General features: G+C 48.0%; 1 protein-coding gene across 7 annotated transcripts; it reads left to right on the top strand.

Moving 5' to 3' along the window:
• The first annotated feature begins 1,808 nt into the window (after nucleotides 1-1,808).
• On the top strand, nucleotides 1,809-23,489 carry LOC126037733 (cryptochrome DASH-like). Of its 7 annotated transcripts, none has more exons than XR_007505801.1 (15): nucleotides 1,809-1,869; nucleotides 1,920-2,120; nucleotides 2,246-2,418; nucleotides 4,263-4,356; nucleotides 5,639-5,769; nucleotides 6,662-6,810; nucleotides 7,188-7,276; nucleotides 9,350-9,423; nucleotides 11,155-11,244; nucleotides 13,187-13,266; nucleotides 14,580-14,639; nucleotides 15,740-15,897; nucleotides 16,347-16,441; nucleotides 17,245-17,388; nucleotides 19,749-19,862. XR_007505801.1 is itself a non-coding variant. In XM_049798414.1 (15 exons), exons 2-15 carry the CDS (start codon nucleotides 2,055-2,057, stop codon nucleotides 22,844-22,846), a joined length of 1,566 nt encoding a protein of 521 aa, XP_049654371.1. In that variant the 5' UTR covers nucleotides 1,809-1,869; nucleotides 1,920-2,054; the 3' UTR covers nucleotides 22,847-23,489. The 7 variants fall into 7 exon arrangements, 6 of the variants coding, with proteins under 6 accessions (XP_049654371.1, XP_049654369.1, XP_049654374.1 ...); XM_049798414.1 differs by lacking the exons at nucleotides 16,347-16,441; nucleotides 17,245-17,388 and adding exons at nucleotides 20,911-21,087; nucleotides 22,742-23,489 and having other exon boundaries at nucleotides 19,749-19,868; XM_049798412.1 differs by lacking the exons at nucleotides 16,347-16,441; nucleotides 17,245-17,388 and adding exons at nucleotides 20,911-21,087; nucleotides 22,739-23,489 and having other exon boundaries at nucleotides 19,749-19,868.
• Nucleotides 23,490-24,100: the final 611 nt, after the last annotated feature.

Raw genomic sequence — 24,100 nt, 5'->3', positions numbered from 1 at the left:
CATTGGGGGGGGGGGAACCTGACTGCAAGCAAAAGTGAAGCCAACTGCATTGTTTGTCCTTGTCCAAATGAAGGCAAAGGCAAACAGGGAAGATTTATAATCTGGATTTGTAAAATCCCTTTATTTCTAATACGATAAAGAGAGGTGTTGGCTTCTATGGCATATGAATTGTAAGCCAACAACAGTGTTTTCTTTGGGCACAAGCCAAAGTTGTGGGTTTACTTTCCTTTCATCGAACATGAGCCCTCTGGAATGAGTCACTGGTTCTTATAGCGGCCTGCAGTCTGCTGAGCCAGGAAAAGGAGCCCTTGTTGCACAGAAAAGGAATGAGGAGATGATGTGTCTTGTGGGTCACACAGGGAATCAGCATCACTTCCCACAGCCAGCCAATGCAGATTGCATGCAGAGGACCTGCAGGCCTGGAGGAGATGGAAATAGAGCCAGGAGTCCCCAGGACCCGCTGGGGTTTGGGTACCACGTTTAATCTCTGGTGAGCATCTAGGAGTCCGTGTGGCTCCACCAAAAGCTCTGCTTCTGCAATTCAGGTACTTAAATGAGCTGCAGCAATTCATTTCTGTAAACCTGGGTCCTCAATCATCACCAGCTCCTTGCTGCAACATGTTAAACCCTTCCCCATTCTCTCCCACCCCAGGAAAACCAGTGGAGTTACACAAGGGGAGCATGTGGCTGGAGACCTCTGAGCCAAGCAGGGTTTTTTTTTTGCATTTCCTCTGATTACGGGAGCTGTCGAACCAAAAAAAAAGGATCCCAAGGGACAATTCAGTGAGTAAGGGATGTGTGATCACTGGCATCCAACGTCGACTTACGGAAACTATAGGATGAGACAAGCCTTTTCAGTTCGGCTGCTGCTGTCAGTGCTGGGAGTCAAAGACATCAATTATTGCTAATCTACGGTTTACCTTTTGTTTGTCAGCAGGTGAGGGAGCTATCCACAAACCTGGTTCACATGCCAGCGGGCAAGGGTGCGGTCATATCGCAGCCTTGGCACTTACAAATACTAATCATTATTACTTGCCAGAGCTGGGCGAGTGGTTTCACCATGGCTGTGCCCCAGCACAACGAATGGGGCCACGCTGCTGTGTGAGGTGGTTGCCAGCTGCTGTTATGTGGAAGATTAAGAGATTATGGAGGTTAAAAAAAACACCACAAATTCAGCAGTAAGTGTGACCGGCCGCTGCAGGGTTCTGGTGAGAGGCTGCCGTCGAAAGGCGCGGGGACGCCAGACCGAGGGAAACGGGCCTCCTGCCCCGCCGCCTCCCTCCGTGCCCACGCAGCTCCGACCGACGCCGCTGAGGGCTCGCCCCGGTCCCGCCACCACGCCCACGGGCCAGCAGGGAGACAGCGGGGGCGGCCGCAGGGAGCCGGCGGCGGAGGCGGGACGGCTCCTCCCTGGCGGGGCGGTCTGAGGGGAGAAGCGGGGTGGTGAGGAGGGAACGGTCTGAGGGGAGAAGCGGGGTGGTGAGGAGGGAACGGTCTGAGGGGAGAAGCGGGGTCTGAGGGGAGAAGCGGGGTGGTGAGGAGGGAACGGTCTGAGGGGAGAAGCGGGGCGGTGAGGCGGGAACGGTCTGAGGGAGAAGAGGGGCGGTGAGGCGGGAACGGTCTGAGGGGAGAAGCGGGGTGGTGAGGAGGGAACGGTCTGAGGGGAGAAGCGGAGCGGTGAGACAGGAACAGGCTGAGGGGAGAAGCGGGGCGGTGAGGCGGGAACGGTCTGAGGGGAGAAGAGGGGCGGTGAGGCGGGAACGGGCTGAGGGAGAAGAGGGGCGGTGAGGAGGGAACGGGCAGAGGGGAGAAGCGGGGCGGTGAGGCGGGAACGGGCTGAGGGAGAAGAGGGGCGGTGAGGAGGGAACGGTCTGAGGGGAGAAGCGGGCGGTGAGGCGGGAACGGGCTGAGGGGAGAAGCGGGGCGGTGAGGCGGCCGGGCCGGTCTGAGAGGCGCCGATCTGAGGGAGGAGAGCCGGGCCGGTCTGAGGGGGCCGGTCTGAGGGAGGACAGAGCTGGGCCGGGTGAGGCGGGACCGGCCCCCGTCGAGGCACCATGTCGGGGGCGGCGAGGACGGCCATCTGTCTGCTGCGCTGCGACCTGCGCGCCCATGATAACCAGGTAGGGCTCGGCCAGCGGCCCCCCGGGTATTTCTTTAGAAATAACCCTGCTCCAGGGTAGGCTGGGGAGAGGTGCGCACTTCATCCTGCCCCCGAGAGCTGCCATGGCCCTCTCTGTGTTTCCAGGTTCTCCACTGGGCTCAGAGTAACGCAGATTTCGTCATTCCCCTCTATTGCTTCGACCCGCGGCACTACGTGGGCACCCCGTGCTACGGCTTCCCAAAGACAGGGCCCTATCGGCTCAGGTTTTTGCTGGAAAGCGTGAAGGATCTAAGAGAAACACTCAAGAAAAAAGGAAGGTAGTTGAGAAAGCACTGTGCAAATAACACGTCTAATTTTATTTTCCTACTTGTTCTCAACACATATCTGTGCTGTGAGTCAAATCATGTCAGATACTCTGGGCTCTGATGATGGCTCGCTTCAGAGTGCCACAGCCCTTCTGTTAGGTACAATAAGGTCCCATACTTAACCCTGTTCAGATGACCTGCTGTGGCATTTGCAAGGGAGCAAAGAGCCATGCAGGCTGCGTGCCATTTGGGATTTTGCTTTCTTGAACTCAGATACCACAGATGGTGTCAGCCTTGAGCGCTTTGCCCAGTCCTGACAACTGGCGACATGAACGGCAGTCTTCTGAGATTTAGGCAGTGACACTAGCTACTGTGGTATGCGTCCTTCCTTGTTCCTAGTGAGCTTGCCCTAGGAGTTGGCTTGAGACAGACCATCATGGATCCTGGCTTGTGAGACTGGAGAGTTAAGTTTGCTCATGCCCTGTCCTGCTAAACCCAATCTCTTTGGTAGGCTACACTGTGGGAAGGGAGTCTTCAGAGATTCCTCCTTCACTATGACTTTAGAAACCATAACTGGGGTAGACCAGGGCCTGAAAGTCTACATGCTGAAGAATCCTGTTACCAGATAACATCTGACTTTGCTTAGCAGGTGTGTCAGCCAGCCTGTTTTCTCTGAGAGCAGCAGAACAGTGGTAGTAGAAGCAAGAGGAATGGCTCTGGGTTTGCAGTGCAGTGTGGACCATGCAGATGGTGAATGTTACAGGAGACTGAAAGAACTGATCACTGGGTATTTGCACCCACACCCCACAGTGAAAAGATTCAGAGCTGCTTGAATGCTGCTGTGCTGTTGTCAGTGGCTGATAAGAGACTGGTCTTCTGCAGTGATAGATGTGTGGTTGTGAAGAGCCAAGCTAAGACCTAGGCTCCATTTCCACAACCATGAAGTATCTTCATGGTAGTGGTAGACAGAAATCTCCTCCACGTCCAATCTGTGGTGTTCCCTGTGGGCAGCTTGGTCTCTGCTTTTCTGTGGGAAGTAAGGGGAATTGCTCTCTCAGCAGCACCCATTGCTTCTGCCTTCTTCAGACCCAGCCCACCTTTGAAGAAATTTTTCAGTTATGCTTTAAATTGTTCTGGGAAAAACACTGTATTACCCCTTCAAGAAATTATTCTCCAACACAGGCCTCTCTTAGATGACACAGTAGGGGGGGCGGTGTACATGCATGCGCACGTGCGTGTATGTGAGAGACAGGAAAAGGGACAGAGTCACGTATGAGGCTCCTCACAGAACTCTGCACCCACCGCTGATGAACTTTCTCACCACAGCTTCTCTTTTGGTCTGATGCCCTGGGTACACAGCTGGGCAGTTGGTGAGGTTGCAAGGTGGGAGGGAAGTTCTGTTGACTCTGTTACAAACACAGAATGTTCAGAGGAAAGAATTTCTTTGAATACTCCCACATGAAAGTGGAGAGGGGTATGTCCGCAGGCCACCACTACCTGTGAAGGGGACTGAAAGAGGAACAAGTTCTTGCATCTCACCCTTAGTGTGTGAGGATGAACAGATCTGACAGTTTTACTTTTAGGTAACAGTCTGGCTTTCTGCCCAGTCATCCTTTCTAAGGCATCCAAGGTGGTAGAAATGTGTTTGACACAAACTCAGCCCCAGAGGCTTACAAACTGCGTTCAGTGGGTCCTAAAAAATGTAGGCTAGTCAAATCATGTCTGTCTGCCTCCATATGCTCTCTGTGCTCCGTAGAGAACTAGTATATGGGTGGCTGGGCCAGGACTTGGGCCTCCTGTACACATAAATAACAATAACATCAAGCTTAATTCAGGTCAATATTTTGTGTTTGCAGTACCCTGGTTGTGAGGAAGGGGAAGCCAGAAGATGTGGTTTGTGATCTGATTACGCAGTTGGGCTCTGTCAGTGCTGTGGCTTTCCATGAAGAGGTAAGGGAAATATTTGAGTGACATTGTTAAAAGATAAAATTAGGTTGTGGAGGTTTCTTCCACAACCAAATAGTCATGCAGATCCTTTGTGTTCAGAGCCTTTCTTGTCCATGGTATAGTTAACCTTGGGGAAACTGGCTAGCTCCTGGGATGGGGATGGTGTAGGTGTCTGGGTGGGAGTCCTTGCTGGATGACAGCAGCTATTTGTGATTGATCACTTGAAAGTGCTGTGTCTTGAGGAAGAGGAATTTCCAGCAACTGGCATTTTTAGGTCAGCTGAGTCCATTTCTCCTTCTGTTTGCATCAAGCTGCCTCTTCCTGGCACCTTTCTTGCACAGGGAGCTAGCTGTCAGGGGGCATATTGTATTGAGTGTAGAAAAAGCCCACAGTGAGTTGACAGCACTCATATTTAGGCAGTTGCCCACCAATGTGTTGAAGAATGAAAGATGGGTCCAGTCTTAGACTGCTCGTGGGCTTGGTGTGTCACTGACCTGTTTTCATTGAGCTAAATAAGTGGTTTGATCCAGAGCCTGCTGAATTCAATGGAGGGCTCTCGATCCAAACCACTGGGTCTGGGGGCTTTGTGTACACACACATACGTATGTATGTATAAAGATGCACTCATTATTAGCCAAGTCTGTTCCTCAGAGCTGTCTAATGCAGGATCACTCTGTGACCTGCACTTGAGGTGTTCCTGCTGTCAGGCCTAAGACCCTTGTAACGACAACCTACACATCTCATAGTGTCTTGTTCCATGCAGCACTAAAAACAACCACAGAGGATCAGACAAAAGGCTTCTTCTAACTCCAGAACCTTTTTTCTGACAGTGACCAGTAACAGATTGGTTATTGACCCAGAGGAGACCACAGGATTGGGACAAATCTGTAAAGATACTTCCCCTGAATACTTTCCCAGCTTCCAAGAATCTGTGGCTCAAGGACTTCTTGAAACAGGAATGCTATCCTGATACTCAATAACCCTCAGTGGATTTTTTTTACATATATTTGTCCAGTCACCCTTCCAATCCATGCAAACTTAAAAGATCTGCAACATCTTACATCAAGGGGTTCCTTATTCTGGCATTGGCACTACAAATTGAGAGTGAAAACATTTGTTGAGTTTGGCAGGGGGAAATACTCAGAGATTGTCTGTGTGCACCTCTCTCTAAAGAGATGAAGCTAATTGAGATGAGGGAGGAAGGCAAGACTGGGGACCAGGGTCAGTGCACATGTGGGAGCTGAGGCCGTGCAGGCATGGCCTCACTGCCTTTTGTTCTCCCTAGGCCACGCAGGAGGAGCTGGATGTGGAGAAGGAGCTGTGCCAGGTGTGTAATCAGCACGGGGTGAAGATTCACACATTCTGGGCATCCACGCTGTATCATCGGGATGACCTTCCCTTCAGGCCTATTGCCAGGTGGGCTACTCCATGGGGTCACTCACTCCTCCACTGTCTCATTTGTTTCTCACACCAGTAAACTGCTCTGGAGGGGTCTTAGTCATCTGATCCTACAGGGAAGGGACCTATTAGTCCATCTGCATTTATGGAACAGTGCTGTCATGCTCATACACATCAAGGGGAAGGGGCACATTCATCCCTTTCTACTAGTAGGATTTACACTTCAGTATGCATAAATCCAAGGGGTTTGCTTGACCATTGACTTGAGGGACTGATTTCTCTTTGCCCTTCCTACCAGCACAGTTTGGATACTCAGTCTGCAGTGCCTGGAGTCCTTGTGACATTGGGCTGGATTTCTCCATTACCCTATATCTCTAAATGCAGCTGCCTATGACAGTAGCCCTTTGTGTGTGGGCTCTTCGTAGCTCCCTCAATAGTCACTTTAGGTGTAGTGGATGGAGTTGAGTGATTCATGGTATCCTATAGAAATTGTATAAAATGGGGCCGAAGAGTCAGGCCATAAAAATGCCTGTTTCTCTCCATTGACTGAAAAGGCAGCAGGAGGTTGCAAATTTTTACATTGAGGTCAGCCTTGTGGGTAATCAGAAGTTAGGTGAGATAAATCTGAACCTCATGGGTTGTCCCATCAGGACACACCTTAAATTGAAAAGGCACCATTTGCATCAGAAACAGAAAGAAATTGGGTGAAGGACTGAACTCCTGTTTGCTGCTAGCCCCAGGGACATCTACCTCTATTGTGTACAAACATGCATCACAAATACGCACTCTACCTCTGGAGAGTGCAGCCTGGAAAGCTAACCCTCCATCTGTGGAAGCTGCTGTGTGGTGCTGTGTGGAGGGGCCAGGGTAGCCATCCTGCAGAGATCTGACTGCACTGTAATCTGCACAGGTTGCCTGATGTCTACACCCATTTCCGAAAAGTGGTGGAATCTGAGGCGAAGGTCCGGCCAACCCTGCGGATGGCAGATCAGCTAAAGCCTCTGGCTCCAGGGGTGGAAGAAGGGTGTATTCCTACAATGGAGGATTTGGGGCAGAAGGGTAAGAAAACTTAATTTGGCAGTTGCTCCCATGAAATCCTACTTAGAGATGTTTCTTACTGACAATCAAAACATGGACCCCTCCCAAAGGCGGTGGTTGCCCTTCAAACTGTAACTAAGCCTCCCTTCACTCATACAGCAAATGAAGGTACATTCCCTGCATGGAGGAGCTGCCCTGCAGCTGGGTCGAAAACATCCTCTTAGTCAGTAATTTTTAATATGTCTGATGTGGCCCTTGTTTTAAAGGAAGACCAGGGCACAAATCTTTTATGTCCCCAAAGCAGAGAGTCCTACTGCTAAACATCCCTAGATTTTAAGCTCCGTACCTTTCAGATGCTTTCCAAGGGAGTAACAAGGTGATGGTGTTTTCTGTGGCAGATCCTGTGACTGATCCACGAACAGCCTTCCCCTGCAGTGGAGGAGAGACACAGGCTTTAATGAGACTGCAGTATTATTTCTGGGACACGGTAACTCTTATATTTCCTTGTCTACATCCTCCCACTTGTACATATGGCTGTGCAAGTGGGTGAGGCTGCAATTTCACTTCCTAATAATATTTCCTTAGCTCCTGTATAACACTTTACAAAGGAGGGAATTAGCATTATTTCAGTTTTTCAGAGAGACAAACTAAATAAAAAAGAAGTCATCCAGGAACTGGGAATGTAAGCCAAATACTTACGAGCTAGTTTAGTGGCCATCCCTCTTGAGTCTTTTTTTCCATCAACATTTGGGAATCAGGACAATTTTTTAGCTCCTTTACCTCGATTTGCTCTTTCTACTCTCCTGTCCCACATCATCAGCAATGTAGGTCCTCCACTTTGGAGGAATGAAAAGTGGCCTGAAGGGCTGCAGTTGCAGGTGGGATGAGGAACAACTGACCCAAACTGCTGCCTGCAGTTAAAAATAGTAGGAGTTTCCTAGTAGTCCAGTTTAAAAACTTGCAGCCAGTAAGTACTGCTACTTCTTGCTCCCTCGCTTTGGTGGAGTGAAGCTGCTGCTGACTGCATTTTGTGTGTGCATCCTGACCGTTTTGGAACTTTTTCCTGGTCTAGTTTGAGGAACTGCCTTAAATTTGCCTTGTGTGAATTTAGACGAAGACACCTGTGCTGATTTCCGACAGCATCAGACCCTATGCAGCTTTGTGGATAAAGGGGGTAGCATCTCTCCAGCTGAGATGGATTAAGAAGTGCGCTGTGCCCAGTGCACTCACTGGGACAGCCCCCCGGGGGATTCTTTCAGCTGTGCTGCAGAAGTTCCTGCATTCCCTTGCTGTTGGAGGAGCATTGTCATGGTTTAACCCCACTAGGCAGCTCAGCTCCATGCAGCCGTTCCCTCACTCCCCGCCAGTGAGATGGGGGAGAGAATCAGAGGGGTAAAAGTGAGATAACTCGTGGGTTGAGATAAAGACAGTTTAATAGGTAAAGCAAAAGCTGCATGCACAAGTAAAGCAAAATAAGGACTTCATTCACTACTTCCCATCAGCAGGCAGGTGTTCAGCCATCTCCAGGGCTCCATCACACCTAAGTTACTTGGGAAGACAAATGCACTCACTCCGAACATTCCCCCCGGCTTCCTCCAGCTTTCCCACCATTTACTGCTGAGCAGGACATCATATGGTCTGGGATATCCCTCTGGTGAGTTGGGGTCAGCTGTCCCAGCTGTGTCACCTCCCAACTCCTTGTGCCCCCCCCAGCCTGCTCACTGGTGGGGTGGGGTGAGAAGCAGAAAAGGCCTTGACTCTGTGTAAGCACTGCTCAGCAATAACAAAAACATCCCTGTGTTATCAACACTGTTTTCATCACAAATTCAAAACATAGCACCACATAAGCTACTCTGAAGAAAATTAACTCTATCCCCACCAAAACTAGTGAAAGCATACGATCAAACAGTAATACAGTCAGTGCTGGAAAACCTGTTCCTTCTTTTTTGTTATGCAAATACTGTCTTCCTTGGTGAGCTAGAACAGCCCTTTAGCAGTTGTAACCTGTGCAGTGAAGGGAATCAAGGAGAGATCAGGCTTCCCTATGTCCTCTGCATTGTCAGCAGAGTGCTCAGAAAATGGAAGGTCTGCACCCTGCTATAAATGTGGGTGGCCCAGAAATAACAGTGATCAGGATTCCTGCAGCTAGTGTTGGGTGCTGTCAGACACTGTGGTTTTCAAACCCAAACAAGCAGCCACATGGGCAAGAGAACCGGCCGCCAGTGCTACTGGAGCTTTTAAGTGGATTATTGACCCGGAGTCAGGCGGGTATGGGCAGAGAGCAGCACAACCAGGTTCATAGTGCTTGTAGAAAGGAATGTGCTACAGGCTGAAGCGGGGAGCATAGCTTGTGACACGCATCCCAGAGCTATAATGAAAACTGCTGGCCTGATTAATTCCTGTGCACTGGAGGCAGTAATTTGGCAGCTCTGTAGTCCTTGCAGGCAGCCATGAGAGGGATCCCAGCCCTGCCAGATTGCCCTGGCTCCAGTATGAAAGAAAACATATTTAGCATGTTGTACATAAAGTATTAAAACCTTTTGTTCTTTTGCTCACACAGAACCTGGTTGCATCTTACAAGGAGACTCGGAATGGACTGGTGGGAATGGATTACTCAACTAAATTTGCACCATGGTAAAGAATTTTGTTGTGAGGCTGGAAGCTCCTTCTCAGCTCCCATTCCGAACTGATGATACTTGTCTGCTGAGTGCTCACTGGGCATGGGTAGGGGCCTAGGTGTGATTCCCTTGCCCTTTTCGTGGGGTAGAGCAGCCTCAGAGAGCTGTTCTTTATTGCGCTTCCAGGCAGCGGTTCCCTGGGAACATTCCTGCAATTAGGAATTCCTGAAGTGTAGCAGTACTGTGCCAAGAGCCCAGTGTGCTGGGAGCAGCGATGTGGACAGGGCACTGGACAGACACACAACTTGTCTTTGGCTTTGTGGTGTTTTGTTTATCTGGGGTGGTTGAGAGCAGCCAAGGAAGAAGAGTAGCTTCAGCGTGTTGATAGGCTGTAAGCAGAACTTGATCCAGTCCTGGTTTGCTGAATACTGTGGGACAAGTTGCCTCACCTCACGGCCGTTCCATTTTTCTGTGGGGTGAAGAGGCACTTCTGATTATTCCTATTGCAAAAGGATCTCTTGTTTGGGTAAATATGATAACTTTTAATTAGGGGTTTTAGTCTCTGGTGCTGGAAGGGGGAACGTTAATTCCAGACTGAAACTGCAGCAGCAGAACCCAGTTCAGCCTAATGCTGAGAACATCTGGAGTGTTTTCCTGACATAATTGCAATGTGAAACAATTTGCTGAGGCTGTTACAGGTCAGGATATCTTATTTTCAACTGGCTTTGTACTGTAATGGTTGCAGTGTATGGCTCCACCTGGTGGCACTTTGGGATCCCAGAACCACTGGCACTGCAGTTATTTATTTGCGGCCTCCACTCTTTTTTTTCCAAGCTGGCCATTAGCCCAGAGCAGACAGTCCTGATCTGCCTGCCCCAAAGTGTTCCTCTGTCAGATAATGAAAATCAGAACGGGTCAGATTGCAGCCAGGCATTCACATCTCATACTGGCCATTTCTAAGTGTTAGAGCTGGTCAACAATTAAGGAAAAACTCTTCAGGCCCTTTCTTCCTGTTTTCCAGAATTCATTAGAACATCAAATGTTTCCACAAGCCCTAGTGGGAAATTGCAGTAAAATACATTTCTAGGAAAATCAAGGTAAAAGTTGTTCTTTATCACCCTTTGTGATGGGATTGGCATCTACAAGCTCTTTCCTGTCTTGCACAGCACTGTTTTGGAACAAATGGAAGGAGCCCAGTGGGTTGGAATACCAGAGCTGGGTTTGATTCCCTAGTTTCCCTACCTTGCCTGAGATTTTCAGCAAGTCACTTGCCTTCTGTGGTTGCTCAAATGAGACACTAAGGTACTGCAGAGAAAGGAGCCCTGGGCATATGATAAATAGGTTTATAGTAAAAGGAGGGCTGTTGAACAGCTAGGACAGTTGATGCAGGGGTTGACATTTGAGATCCATTTCTGGATTTGTCATTGGTGTGCTAAATCACCAGCTGATCAAAGTCTTCTAGGTGAAACTTGTCAAACTTCTGTAAAACGATTTATCTCATTAGGTTGGAGACTCCTGTAACAGTCATACGCTTGGAAGGGGGGAGGATTTTGATTCTCAGATTGCAGAGTTGTAAAAAAGTCACACGACTTTGGGAAGCCATTTGGGAAGTCAGTGGCAGAACTGCAAACTGAGAAAAGTTTTCAGACAGCAACTCGAAACACAAAACTGCCCCTCCACTCCCTCCCCTCAGACATCAAGCTGTCAGTCCCACATTGCATTCATGACATCATTCTTCTACTTTCAGGCTGGCGCTGGGCTGCATTTCACCTCGATACATCTATGAGCAGATCCGGAAGTATGAAAAAGAGAGAACAGCAAATCAGAGCACATACTGGTATGTCCCTGCACGATCACTGTGGCTTGTTTTCTCTGAAAAGGAAACTGGCATCTCATGCACAGGAGAGAGTGATTTGTTAACTTTCTCCTTAATGAATGTTTGTTTTTCCTGTGCCTTCTGTCTGGTTCCTCTGGGTTGCATTGCAGTTGTGTTTCAGTATGGATTTATTAGTCTGCCTTTGACATCCAGAGGCTTTAGGCTCTTTATAAGTAAAAATTATTAATGCTAGTTGTCATTATTATTGCTGGCAAATTGTGGTTCGTTATTTTTAAAACTGATCTCTGTAAATCAGCACCATCCCTCTCTGTATTGTTATTATGTGCTAGATGATAAGGAAGAAGAATGATTTACAAATAAAACCAAAGGGTTTTTCATGCCAAGGATATGAGCAGGGTTTCACCCAAAAGTCTCAGTGACTGTCCGACTTGTAAAAATCGCATGGTGTCAGGACCACCTCTGGCCACAGTCCAGCAAATGGGCCCCTGCTTGCTTGGCTGCCTGGCCATGACCACACGACTATAGCAATGGGGAAGAGGGGACTAGGAAGTGGGCTTAATGCATCCTGCCTTGTCAGAAGTGGGCTTAATGCATCCTGCCTTGTCACCCATGCTCTTCCTCACTTTGCTCCTGACTGCTCGCATGCCTGCTGGTTGTGCTGAAGGAATCTGGAGGACAGTTGAGTCAGTGTATCAATCCCTGGGCTGGCCTTGAACTTCTCATGCACTCTAATCTGCCCAGACACTGTGAATTAGAGCCTGGTAGGAAGCTCTTATGGAGAAGCAGGTTCATGTTAGAGCCTGGCCTAACACTAGACCTGGATAGAAAGAAACCCAAACCAGAAGGTCTGTGCAAACTGTAGAACTGTTTTTTGTATTGGTTTGTTACATTTGCAACATGTCAAACAGCACAGTGGTTGGTGAAGAACAGGCAGAACATTGCCAACGATTCTGGCCAAAATACTCAATTTCATTAAAATTCAAATGACAGATAAAATATCGACCTTTTGCCTGTTGAATGTATGCTGCCTTTTTTTTTTAATTCAATGACAATTAAGAAAGGAAAGATTTCAAGAAATGAACATACTCATGTTTTTCCATCTAATAGTCAGCCAGCCTGCCTGCAGCTGGGGTGCCATGGTGATCTGAGCATTTTAAAGCGATAAATAACTACGAAAAAAGAAGCTGTCAAGCTCCTAGGGATGGTAGTCAACTGTACAGTGAAGTATAGATTGTGGTGGCTGCACATGAGGGACTGATTGAACCTCAGTGTCATGACACTAGTTTTTAGCATTTGGACAATGTCCTGTTATGTAATCAGATTTTCCAGAAAGATCTTGTAAGCAAAAACATCAGCCGAACAGAGTATTTCCAATATGCCAGATCACTGAAGCAGGTCTCAGAGGCTGAGGTGCCATCATTTTATAAGAAGCTGTTTTTATATAAAAGTTATTATATAAAACTATTTTCTGCAGGCCTAGCACCTGATCTCATGAGCTAGACCAATGTAAACTTAGTTTTGAAAGGTGCCTTCAAGTCCCTTATAAAGGTTATTGCTTAAATCAGTGCAAAACTCTTAGGAATGTGCTGACATGCTTGCTTATGCGGAAGCATGAAGCTGAATCAGGTCCTCACCCTGCTCTTTGAAGAATTACATCCCAGTAGGGATGGATGAGGAACAGGTTTCCTGAAATTCTGCTCCTGCACTTGAGTTAAGGAAATCTTCCCAAGTGATTCATGCAAAGTTTGCCTTCACTGTAGTCATCCAGGTGCAAGCTAGATAAGTAGGCTTGAGGCAAGAACTGGTACCATGGGAAGGTATGTGAAGTTGCGCACTGTGAATAAACCTCACGGTGTTAATGATGGGTGCTATGGAAGCAAAATCCTGAATCAGTAATTTTATCTGACCCACAGTGCAATACAGACATGGCTTTGTGTTTTAGGGTCCTGTTTGAACTGCTGTGGCGGGATTACTTTCGATTTGTGGCCCTGAAGTATGGCAGAAGAATTTTCTCATTAAGAGGTGGGTATGGATCACTATATTTGGAGAGGAAAGGTACAGTCTTAAAAAAGGGAAAGTAAAGAGAAGAGGCCATCAGCATTGGGTTGTACAAATGTTCTTCTCATAGCGCTTGTGTCACCACCCTGCGATGTTGCTGGGGACTTCCCATTGGCACAGAAGTGCCTCAACACTACCATGTTAGACACTGTAGACACTGAGAGTTTTGCCCCAAATCTGATTAGATACGGGGAGTATTGTTAACGTGTCAGTGGGAAACAACAGCACAATAAGTGTAAAGATGCTGTTTCCGGAGACATTCCACCTTTGGAGAGAATCCAGGCTTCAGGCTTACCCAAGTTCACCAGATAATCTGGGACAGAGCAGGAATCAACCCAGCAACGTGAACCCAAGAAACCAGATATTCTTTCTGCCTTGTACTACATAGGAATCAGAATGAGATTCAGCTCCAGACCCAGTGACTTACGTGCAGGTGTCTACATGTGAAATGGGGGTCTGGACTCAGTGCAACAGCAAATATCTAGTCCATATAGTCAGGAAACCCTACAGCTGATGCCTGTGCTGGGTGAGCTGTTCTCCATGTGATGTAGCTGTCCACACCTCAGCATCCAGCACTGTTTCAGATGCCCTAGGGCAGTCTGCCTGGCATCCAGCCTGTGTCACATCTGCCAGGCCTATGTGGCTGTTTTGAATGCCCTACAGCATCTCAGATGGCACTGGATGCCAGTGGTGGGCCTAACCTTGCATGTCTGGAGCTGACAGCTGAGTCCTCCCTGCTGCCTCCATTCCACTGTACAGAGGACTGTAATTGCCACTGGACCCCTGCAAACATAAACTCATCTCCCTCATCTGCTCCTACCACACTGCAGGAGCAGTGTTACCGGGGACTTCTGCCTGGTAATTCTGGGTTTAGTATCTGCTACAGAAACAGATTTCACATAAACATAGTCGTGGAGTAAAAGTGAACAAGAAAATGCTAGCTTGGGCCAGAGCACATCTCCGACCACTTGTGAGGTCTGAGTAATTTTTAATTAAAAAACAAAAGAGCAAACACCAACAAAACAAATAATCAAAATCTGTTAGGGCTTAAGCATCCTCCGTGTGCATGAGACACCCCTTGGCAACACGTGAAAGGAGGAATGGATCATCTCTAAACCTTTGCAGAAGGAACATGGCTTGTTTGTAATACCACTGAGAGGGCTAGCTTCATCCTAACATCTTGTGTCAACCAAGGTGCCTCTCGCTGTCATTGTTTTACTAATAACTGCCTGTGTCAGCATTTGTCTTCATTAACCATTCATTTTTTTCCTCAATAGGGCTTCAAAATAAAGAGGTCCCCTGGAAAAAGGACCTTCAGCTCTTTGACTGTTGGAAAGGTCAGTAGAAACCACAGGTTTGGCTAAGTGTACTTTTGATTTCCACGTGTCTGCATGCTAACATGTGCCCTAATACTAACTCAGATTTACATAGGGGAACTGTCAGCATGATCAGGGCCTGTCATTTAAGCTGTTGCCACCAAACAAGAACCCAACCCCTTGGTTCAGTGTGAGTGCAGGCTACTTGGCTTCCCTTGAGACTGAGCGCCGTATAGGAGCAGGCCCACAGGGTATCATGAATGGCCAGGCTGTGTCCGGCTGGTACACACTTTGTGAGATGTGCTGCAGTTACATTTTACTGCCCAGGTGGAAGTGTTTATGACCTGTTGGTCCCGTCTGTTTAGTCACACAGAGGCTGACCAGCCCTTCTTATCAATGCTAGATTGTCATGCCTGCTATGTTTTGTTCTTGTGATTGGTTTTGGTTAGAAGGTTAAGACAGCATTAGAATAAATCACATCTTTTGTTATGCCACAGCCTTTTATTATCCTTGCTTTTCTTTAGCTTTTATAACTTTATTGTCACTTGAATAGCAAGCACAATATCTCAAAACTTGGAGGGACTAACAGATTAAACTACCAGAATCAATGACATACACACCTGTATATCTTTCTTCACATTAATGCCATCTGTATCAATTTGTACACAGGTACAATAAATCTTTTCCTTAACAATCAACAAGGCTCTTTATTTTTCAGGTACTAACCCTTGGGGACTTGTCCAATACATCCCTTTCTGCTGTTAGTCACCTGTCAAGAATATTTCTGTTCTTGGCCCATCTCACTATTGTCTGTATATTTATTTTGCTCTGCAAAATTCCCTGCAATCCACCTGATGGTTTTTCCAGTCTGAGATTTTTCTGTACCTTTTTTTTTTCCTTGCCAAAAATTCCCCTCATTTTAATTTTCAGTATTATTTCCCATTTAATTTCTAGTGCATCTTGGTGGCTGCATGCCAGCTAAACCTCACAGAAATCTCTCCCTGCCACTGTACACTGGCAATGTCTTACCTGCTTAGATGGCTGTGAATGCATGACCACAGGTTGGTTTATGAGTGCCCAAAAATGTCATCATGTCCCAGCTCCGTCTTTTGTCTCTGCAGAAGGCAAAACGGGGGTTCCTTTTGTTGATGCCAACATGCGAGAGCTGGCTGCAACGGGCTTCATGTCTAACAGAGGGCGGCAGAACGTCGCCAGCTTTCTCACCAAGGACCTGGGTCTGGACTGGAGGATGGGGGCAGAATGGTTTGCGTACCTGCTGGTAAGACTGATCCCTTTGTGTATCTGGAGTTCTTTGTGCTCCCTGCCCTGAGTGAAAGACAGGAGGACAGCTCTGCCTAATAAGGAAGGTTACAGAAGATGATCAGTAATTTTCAGGCTGATATAAGTGCATGTAGATACTGCTTGCATGGTATGTACTTCCCAAAGCTCACGTAAGAAAAGGGAGTTTTGCCACAGTGAAGCTGCCATCAACCAAGATGTAGCTAGGAAGTTTGCAATGAAAGTTTTGATCCTCCATGTACAGTTTTAGCCAGAGATTTGTCACACTTGAGAAAACTCAAAACATAAATTATGTTAACAATGCTCTGATTTGCTCACCCCAGAGGCTGGGGAGGAGGACAGCCCAGAAATAGAACATAAAAAGAAATGTTGTTCTGGCCACTGAAGCCAGCATTGGCACAGCATCTTTGCATTGATTGCTGTGGACAGGGAAGTCATCTAGTCAAGAACAGGCCAGTATGGACAATAGCTGGATCAGCTTCCAGAGAGCTCCACCCTGGCTGGAGGCATCCTTCTTCATTCTGGTAAGTCACAGGGCTCCTGACAACTGGAGCACCCATTCGTTTCTTACATGCTAATCAGCAGCCATGCAAGCTCAGTTAAATAGCTGGGTTGCTTCTCCATCCTCAGTCCCCATAGCTTCTTCCAGGAAGGTCTGAACAGGCTGGCAGTCCCCAGTTCAGCCCTGTGCATCTTTGCTCGGTTGCCATTATCTCTGGCAATGCTGATGGAGAGACTGTCAGTAGCACCATGCTGAGCAGTGAAAACTGAGGCTGGAGAGGTGAACCTGCATTTTTTTCTTCACCAGACTGAATGGTACAGACTGAAAAAGACCAAATACTAATACCAACCTCACATTTAAGATCTTATCTGTGGGTAGGTAAGAGGCTACTGGTAATCAGGAAACTTTCTACTCAGTAGGATGGCTGGAGGTAAAGAGAAAGCCCAGTCACCTCACCATTATCTGCAATTAAAAAAGCCTTTTTTGTGAATGTAATTTTTTGTTTGCGCTTCCTTGGAGCTGGGATGTGACATGGCTTTGGCTGCAGAGATCTACAGGAAGATCTGGGTGTTCTTCCCATTGCTGCATCTCACACCATTGCTGTGAGCAGTGGTGGGCCTGCACAGTAACACAGTGCAGGACTTCTGCAGGATCCTCCAGAAAGTGCTGTTGGTAGCTCCATGCAGTTATGCTTTTCCAGATAAGAGTGAGAGCCCCCAGCAAATGGCACCAGAGAACTTGTATCAGAAAAGCGGTGGCCTCATCCTCCATATGCTAGCTGGAATTAGGATGGAAAATCTTACCTTGAGTGCATTTCTTTTGCAGTTTCAGTGGGTTGTAAAAGACAGCTGATACCCTGTGTGCCCTAAGCTTCGTAGCAGTGACTTGCCAACCAGGGGCTGCCTTTCAGTACGTATGACCTAACTCCTGTAGCCTGAGTATGTCACACAGTGGCCCTCCAGAAGAATGGTACAGCACACGCAAATGCACAAACACATCTGTGCCTGCCTGTCCTGCAGAGTGAGCCTCTAGGACTGCTTTGAATGTTTTGTAGTATCTGGCTTTTGATGGCATCTATCAGGTATGGCTTTCAGAGCAGTTACAAAGGTGACTTCATTTCACAGAGAGGGCAGCTTGCTTCATGTACAGGCAAGGCTCGTACTCGATGTCACCTGTGGATTAAGAGTTGGGAGTCAGGAATCAAGGCTTTGCTCTGATGGGGGGGCAACCTTGCCTACCTCAGATAGGAGATAGGAGCTTGGTTCACTTTGCAGTCAGACACAGAGGACCACGGAAGATTCCAGGTCCTATTCCCCAAGTGAGAAAGACCTGGAAGGTCTCACACTAGAAAGATGCTCCCTGGGTTACTTACCTTTATTCACATGGGCATGAATGTTACCAGCCTTGCTGGAAGCAGGATTTAGCACTCTGCACTAGCCCTGTCATCTCGGGAAGCCCCAGATGCTGACTGCCACTGTAGGTTGGTGAGGCACAGGCTGATCCTGGTGTCCTGTCCCTTCCTTTCAGCTTATGTCACACTGATACATTGCTAGACAGCTCTGTTACTTTAACCTGGTGGCATCCCCGGAGTAACATGCAGGAGACATCAGTTTGATGGGGGAGATATGGCTATAGAATGGTAGAGGACAGTACAGAACTGAAATTGGTCTCGCTTGCCTCTAAAAAGGGAAAGCAATGCATATTTCATCTCTGATACTTCCGGCAAAGGCCCACTCAGTGTTTGCACGTGTCTGTGAAGAAGAGGGTGTTTGTCATCCACACCAGATGGGCAGGGAGACTAAGGGAAGCTCTCCGCAACTTGCTGAAGCTAGGGGAAAGGCCAGAGACTTCTGGTGTCCTGAACAGAGAATATCTTAGCTATGATTTCATTCACAGGGTCAGGCCCCAAGGACAGGGAGAGAAAGAAACAGAAGAGAATGCCAGGAAGGGGCAAGGCTGAGGGGGAAATGAGCCTGCCTCCTCCAGTCCCCCTTGGATTTGCCCTCACCTCCCACACACGCTTTCCTGCATGTTAATCGCACAATCAGGCCTCCGATGGCATCTTTCTTCCCCTCCTTATCTCACTGCCTGGAGGAAGTGCTGCTGGGAAGGGGAAGCCTGGTGCACACTGAGCATAGTTTGCTATTGATCACCCTGACCCCAGCTCTCGGCTGGCTTTGCAGAGAAGGGGGAGGGAACTTGGCAGAGCCCATTCCCCTGTGTCTTCTGCCATCTGGGTGCATTGAGCTCCTCGCTTTAAGGAGTGGCTGAGATTTTGGAAGCATCACTGTGTGGACTGGTTGTTGCTGTGGCTTCAGTAAAGGGAGAAGAGAACAGCACTCAACCTGCTCAGTGACGTGCCGCAGCTGCCAGCTGCTACACTTTCGCAATGCGGACAGCCCTCCTAGGAATGCTCAAAGATCCCACGCCCTTTTTGCTATCACTGCCACTCCCCTCCTGAGCCATGTTTGAATTGTCCTACAACTGGAAAGCTTCAGATATTGGATTTGAGCCACCCTGCCCACCTGAAAAGCATTCAGACTGGACCATGTTCTGCTCTCTTTTGTGCCCATTTCAGGAGCCTTGCTCCATTTTACATAAGCATCCTTGAGAGCTTTGTATTTGTTCAGATGTAGAATAACTTGACGAGGTGCAGCCTACTAAGTACATCATGAGAACTCTAGTGTTTCCCCTAGAAAAGCACCTCTCTCTGCCAAGTCCCTGTGAGTTTAGGCTTATTCCCTGATGAAGGTTGAGTATAGCAGGGAAAAAACTGCAGTGTTTGTATTGATTGCATCTTCATACATGCTGTGTGGTCACTCCATACAGTCTGAGTTAGACTTTTCTCCAGTCTGCCTAATAGGATCTGCAGAGATGATTTTGTTAGTCTGTGTTCTCTGGGTAACTGGTCAGGAAGAACTTTCTCTCCTATTTGAAATGTACTGGGCTACTGTTTCTTGGAATATGAGCACTCAAAAGCTAGGGCTAGTTGTCATGAAGTCTGCCAGATGATGGCAGAAAGAGGATTTTAAAAAAAAAGGAAACTGAGAGAGGGAATTTGGTTGGACTTTTACCTGTCTTATTGACCTACAGACCATGAAGTGAAGTAGCTTGGGAAGCTGATCCCAGCTGTATGAAACAGCCATGCAGCATGGTCCTCTTCTGAGCTGGACGGCTGTACCTACACAGGAGAGCTCTGACTACCCCAGTGTGGCCAGACTGATTCCCATGCAAGGAATTGTCCCCCTGAGGTAAAGGGTGGATGGGGAGAGAAGATTCATTAAGGGGTGGCCCAGCTCTCCTTATTGTTTTCTTCCTCTGTTCTAAAGGTGGATTATGACGTTTGTAGCAATTATGGCAACTGGTTATACAGCGCTGGTATTGGCAATGACCCACGGGAGAACAGGAAGTTTAACATGATTAAACAAGGCCTGGATTACGACGGCAATGTAAGTCTTGTTTGGCTGCCCTACAATGAACAGTGCAGCAAAGCCTATGTGATAGTTTCAGGGAACAGAGGACATAAATCTGCTCTGTGGATACTGCTGCAAAAATAGTTCTGTGATCTCCTTGCCAACAGTCAGGCAGGTTCCTCACTGTTGTACAGGAAGATCTCACGTTTACAATCTGCTGCTGTCCCCAAAGAGGCTGGTGCTCTGTATGCCCTCCCTGCCCTGCCGTTAGTCTGTGTGTTTAGTGTTTCATCACCGTTTCTTCCGGGTAACAGCCACATCCCACCCATATCTGACACAGCCATTTCCCTGAGCCCAGAGCAGCTTCTTGGAGAACTCAGAAGTGACAAGAGAGATGCTGCTGCTCACATGGCACCTTGGGAGGTCCTGGAGAGTAGATTAAACCTGTGACTCCTCTGGCTAGCCTCTGTAAGTGGTGGGAGCAGATAAATCGCCTTTTCCATCTGTTTAACCAGTGTTCACATACCAGATTACTTGTTTCCACCCTGTTCCTTATCTTCATGGCAAGCTACGCTGTTGCCTTCTCTGGCACTGTAGCTGGCAGGACTTTGCAAGGAATCAGAAACTAGTCCTAGCAGGGGACACAGCAGTAAAGTTAATGGGAGGGATTGAGGGGCAAGGGGGGTTCATCTTCCCAAGCACAAGAGTGTACAGCTGAGCTAGTCATGCTAGTTTCCTTCAGTCACTGGAAAGAAAAAAGGACTTCTTGTGAGTGACACTATGTCCTAAACAGGGCAGGTGAACTGTACTGAAAAAGCACCTCTCTCTCCCTCCTCTGCCTGCAGAGTGAGCCTGGGAGAATGGTTCCAGCACCCAGGTCTCTGCGTTTGGGCATTAATTCTGGGTAGAGGGTTTAGCAGGAGGGGCTAAGACTGGATAGAGGTAACTGATGCTGTAGTACACCAGCTTCTTTACCTGGAAATCAGGCTTCTTTCTTCCATGTTGAGAAAGACCCTTGCTGGGAAGCACTTACAGATTGTTACTGAATAGAACTGTCTCCTGTTGGTTCTGTTTGCAGGGGGATTACGTCCGGCTGTGGGTCCCAGAACTACAGGGCATAAAGGGAGCAGATATCCACACCCCTTGGGCACTGAACAGTGCTGCTCTCTCCCAGGCAGGAGTAACTCTAGGTGAGACCTACCCACAGCCAGTTGTGACAGCCCCAGAGTGGAGCCGACACATCAACCAGAGGCCTGTGAGTACTGGGAGGGTTCGGATGGAGTGGGAGGGCTCCAGGACTGGCTGTGAGTTCTGCTCTTCTTTCTCAGATACAAAGGGAAAAAATTGCTTTAATGCAAAGTTACGGTATGTCACAGCAGAGGGTGATCCAGCCCTGCACAGGAACTGTGCAGCCAGGCTTATTTAGCTGTGTCTGTTCTAGGGAACTAAATAGGTCTGAGGCACAAGCCCAAGTACTCACCTCCTGTCATCCAGACAGTTACATTGTTAGTGTATTCCCCAGCACTATTTTTCCAGGGCCAACAAGCACCTTCCAGAACCTTGTCCAAGCACAATTTGAGGGTACCACGTGCTAAGGACTGTCACAAAATACAGTCTTGACAAAGCCACCCTACATCATACGCATACAAACTGTGCCAGGCCAGTTGGCTTTAGGGCTGAAGAATGAACCCATGCATGTTTCATAGGTAGCTCTTCTTACTCAGTTTTTTTCTCCTGGATATACATAGTGCCAGATATGAGTGGAAGGATGGGGTACCTCTGAAGGCCTCCGCTGGCCTAACCATCCCCCGATGCAGATGGACAGAAGGGGGCCCAGGTTGATGCTCAGTTTCCGCTCTGTTCATGAGGTGGAACTCCTACCATGCTTGAGTGCATCCAAACTGGAGTCAGCAAGGCCCGTAAATATGGGGACTGGCCCTTGCACTTTGCTTTTTGGGTGTATCTGCCCTTTAGAATGGGAACAGATTAAGATGTGGATCCTGTGACATGTCAAGACTTGCATCTGCTGACTGGGCTGCTGTTCTTGGAGGAGATGTGTATGGAAGGGAGGTGCTCTGTAGGTCTGGGTGGGGTCAGTGATGCTGGAGCTGGAAGGGAAGGAGGAAATGGATGTAACCAATGGTTGTGTATTTCAAGGGGTTTTCAGCATTTCGTCTTCCCCCCATGCATCCTCCCTGCCTCCTCCTGAGTAAGGATACTTTGTGGAGGCTCAAAGTTAGTTGTCATACTATGTTTAATGAAGAATGAAGCATGTCTCCATTTGGGGTTTTAATCCCAGGGTGCAGTACCAAATATCTCTGGCCAGATTCCTTTGCATGAGTGAAAAGTTTTGCAGAAGCAAAGCCTTCCACTTCCGGCCATGCTGTTGAAGAGCCTAGATTATTACCCTTCTGCTTAAGAGGGCACCTGATACCAGAGAAAAGACCCTGTGAAGGAGCCCCTCGGTGAGACACTGGTTTGAGGCAGTGATGAAAGTTGAACCCAAAAGCTCCTCCATCAGGCAGGAGTTCCACTTTGATCAACTTTCCAGCTCACCTGGGGCTCTGTGGACCTGCACTGCCATACTGTGCTTGTGAAATTAAAATACTGCTGGGAGGGACTGTTGGCCCAGTGTTACTGAGGCCTGGAGAAGAACTTCCCCTCCTAGCCCCTCAAAACTGAGTATCAAAATACCTTTGAAAATACAAGCCCACACCTTACTAGAAAAGAAAACCTAGCTTCCTAAGTCCAAGCCTAGAGCTGTGCCTGTCAGGCCTCCCTGCCTTTTTAGTGAACTCGGGGGTAGAAGTGCCACGTGCACATTTTTCTGCATGTCAAGGCTGCTTTGGGATCAGATTCACTCTGCAGCATCAGCAAATACCTCGCTGTTCATCTTTCATTTGCAGCAGGGAAGACGTACCCATCCCAGGGGCAGGAGGGGACCTGCACACACACCAATGCAGCACAAGGACAGAGGGATAGATTTTTACTTTTCTCACAAGAAAGATGTATGATGAAGGCTGTCCAGGTGCGTGCTGGAAAAGCACTCAGTGGGAGCTTTCACTGCCGAAGATGCCAGGATAACGGTTGATCTCCTTGAGCCAAGCCAATGATAGAAGTCTGGCCACAACAAAGAAAGTAGGGATCTGCCTCTTCATTCTTTCCAAGGTCATGAGCTGGACGTGTGTATTTGGAGGTTGTGTATTAGCACCGATTGTGGTGATCGAGTCTGCTATTTTCCCTTTGGTGCTTAGGCTGATGCTGTGAGCTCCTAGGCAGCTTCCCTGTCACTCTCCAGGAGTGGTTTCCCTTCAGTGCTGAGGATCTGACCCCCACAGACAGTGTATCACTCTCAACTCTGTAAAGTCCTGTGGTTGAAAGGGGCTGTCTAACTAATATTAATTGACCAAAATGGCATGGCCTTTCTGTTTGGAGGAGGTGTGGCTGCTTTTCCAGTGCCTCTTGCTTTGCACTGGTGCTTACAGCTGTTAGAGCTAAATTTCTGCCTCTTTACAAACTAGAGCAGATGGTTTATGTGGCAGGTGTTCAGTCAGAACTCTTTCTAGTGAACTTTCTTATCCTCATATTTCATGTTTTAAGGCTTTAAAACTACCGATCATTGTGCAATAAAAAGTTTTGCTACTGGAATATTTTATCTTCCTCATTTCCACAGAGATCCACAGGCAGAGTGAGGCTTCGGAGGACGTTCTTTTACTGTGTCTCCTACAGTACTTTGGAGGAACAGTTAAGTTCCTCATGAAAACTGCCCCGGAGTCCTTGCAGCACCCAGGCTGCTTTTGGTACCAGCCCGGAAGCTGGAAACCGTTCAGTTCATAGCTGAGAACTGTATTTTGTCCTTGGCACCAAAAAAGCAGCCTAAAATGGCTCCCTGGCCATTTTAAGCATTTTGTGTTTATGCAGAACGTTGTACTTGCTGGAAGACTTTGGGAATTTGGGGACAGCCATGTTTGTGCTGTCGTGGAGCGCTGTCACCCGATGGACAGCCCGGGTTTGAACTCCTCAGCCCCAAAAGCAGCCCTCTCTCAGCAGACAGGACGTGGCTCTGGATTTATTACCACCAGGGATCCATTTGGGCCTCTTTCATAAAGAAGACTACCATAATTCTGTTAAATCTCTTTGAATGCTTACTTGGGTACGTCGGTTCAGGACTGGACTGAGAAAAGAACTGACGAGGAACACAAAATTAGGTTATTCTACCAAAAGGAGAGGAATCAAGTGATTTTGAGCGGACACCCGGCCAGGGCCGC

Source organism: Accipiter gentilis, chromosome 4 (assembly GCF_929443795.1).
Source record: "Accipiter gentilis chromosome 4, bAccGen1.1, whole genome shotgun sequence".
In the NCBI taxonomy this organism is placed as follows: domain Eukaryota; kingdom Metazoa; phylum Chordata; class Aves; order Accipitriformes; family Accipitridae; genus Astur; species Astur gentilis.
Note: the sequence above shows the minus strand (reverse complement) of the source record. Positions and strands in the feature narration are given on the sequence as shown.

Excerpts from the sequence above, each read along its gene's own strand:
- LOC126037733 (XM_049798412.1), top strand. The coding sequence starts at position 2,055 with ATGTCGGGGGCGGCGAGGACGGCCATCTGTCTGCTGCGCTGCGACCTG. Across the intron at positions 4,357-5,638 it reads CTGTGGCTTTCCATGAAGAG|GCCACGCAGGAGGAGCTGGA; the intron begins GTAAGGGAAATA and ends TGTTCTCCCTAG. Across the intron at positions 21,088-22,738 it reads GACACATCAACCAGAGGCCT|CAGGGAAGACGTACCCATCC; the intron begins GTGAGTACTGGG and ends TTTCATTTGCAG.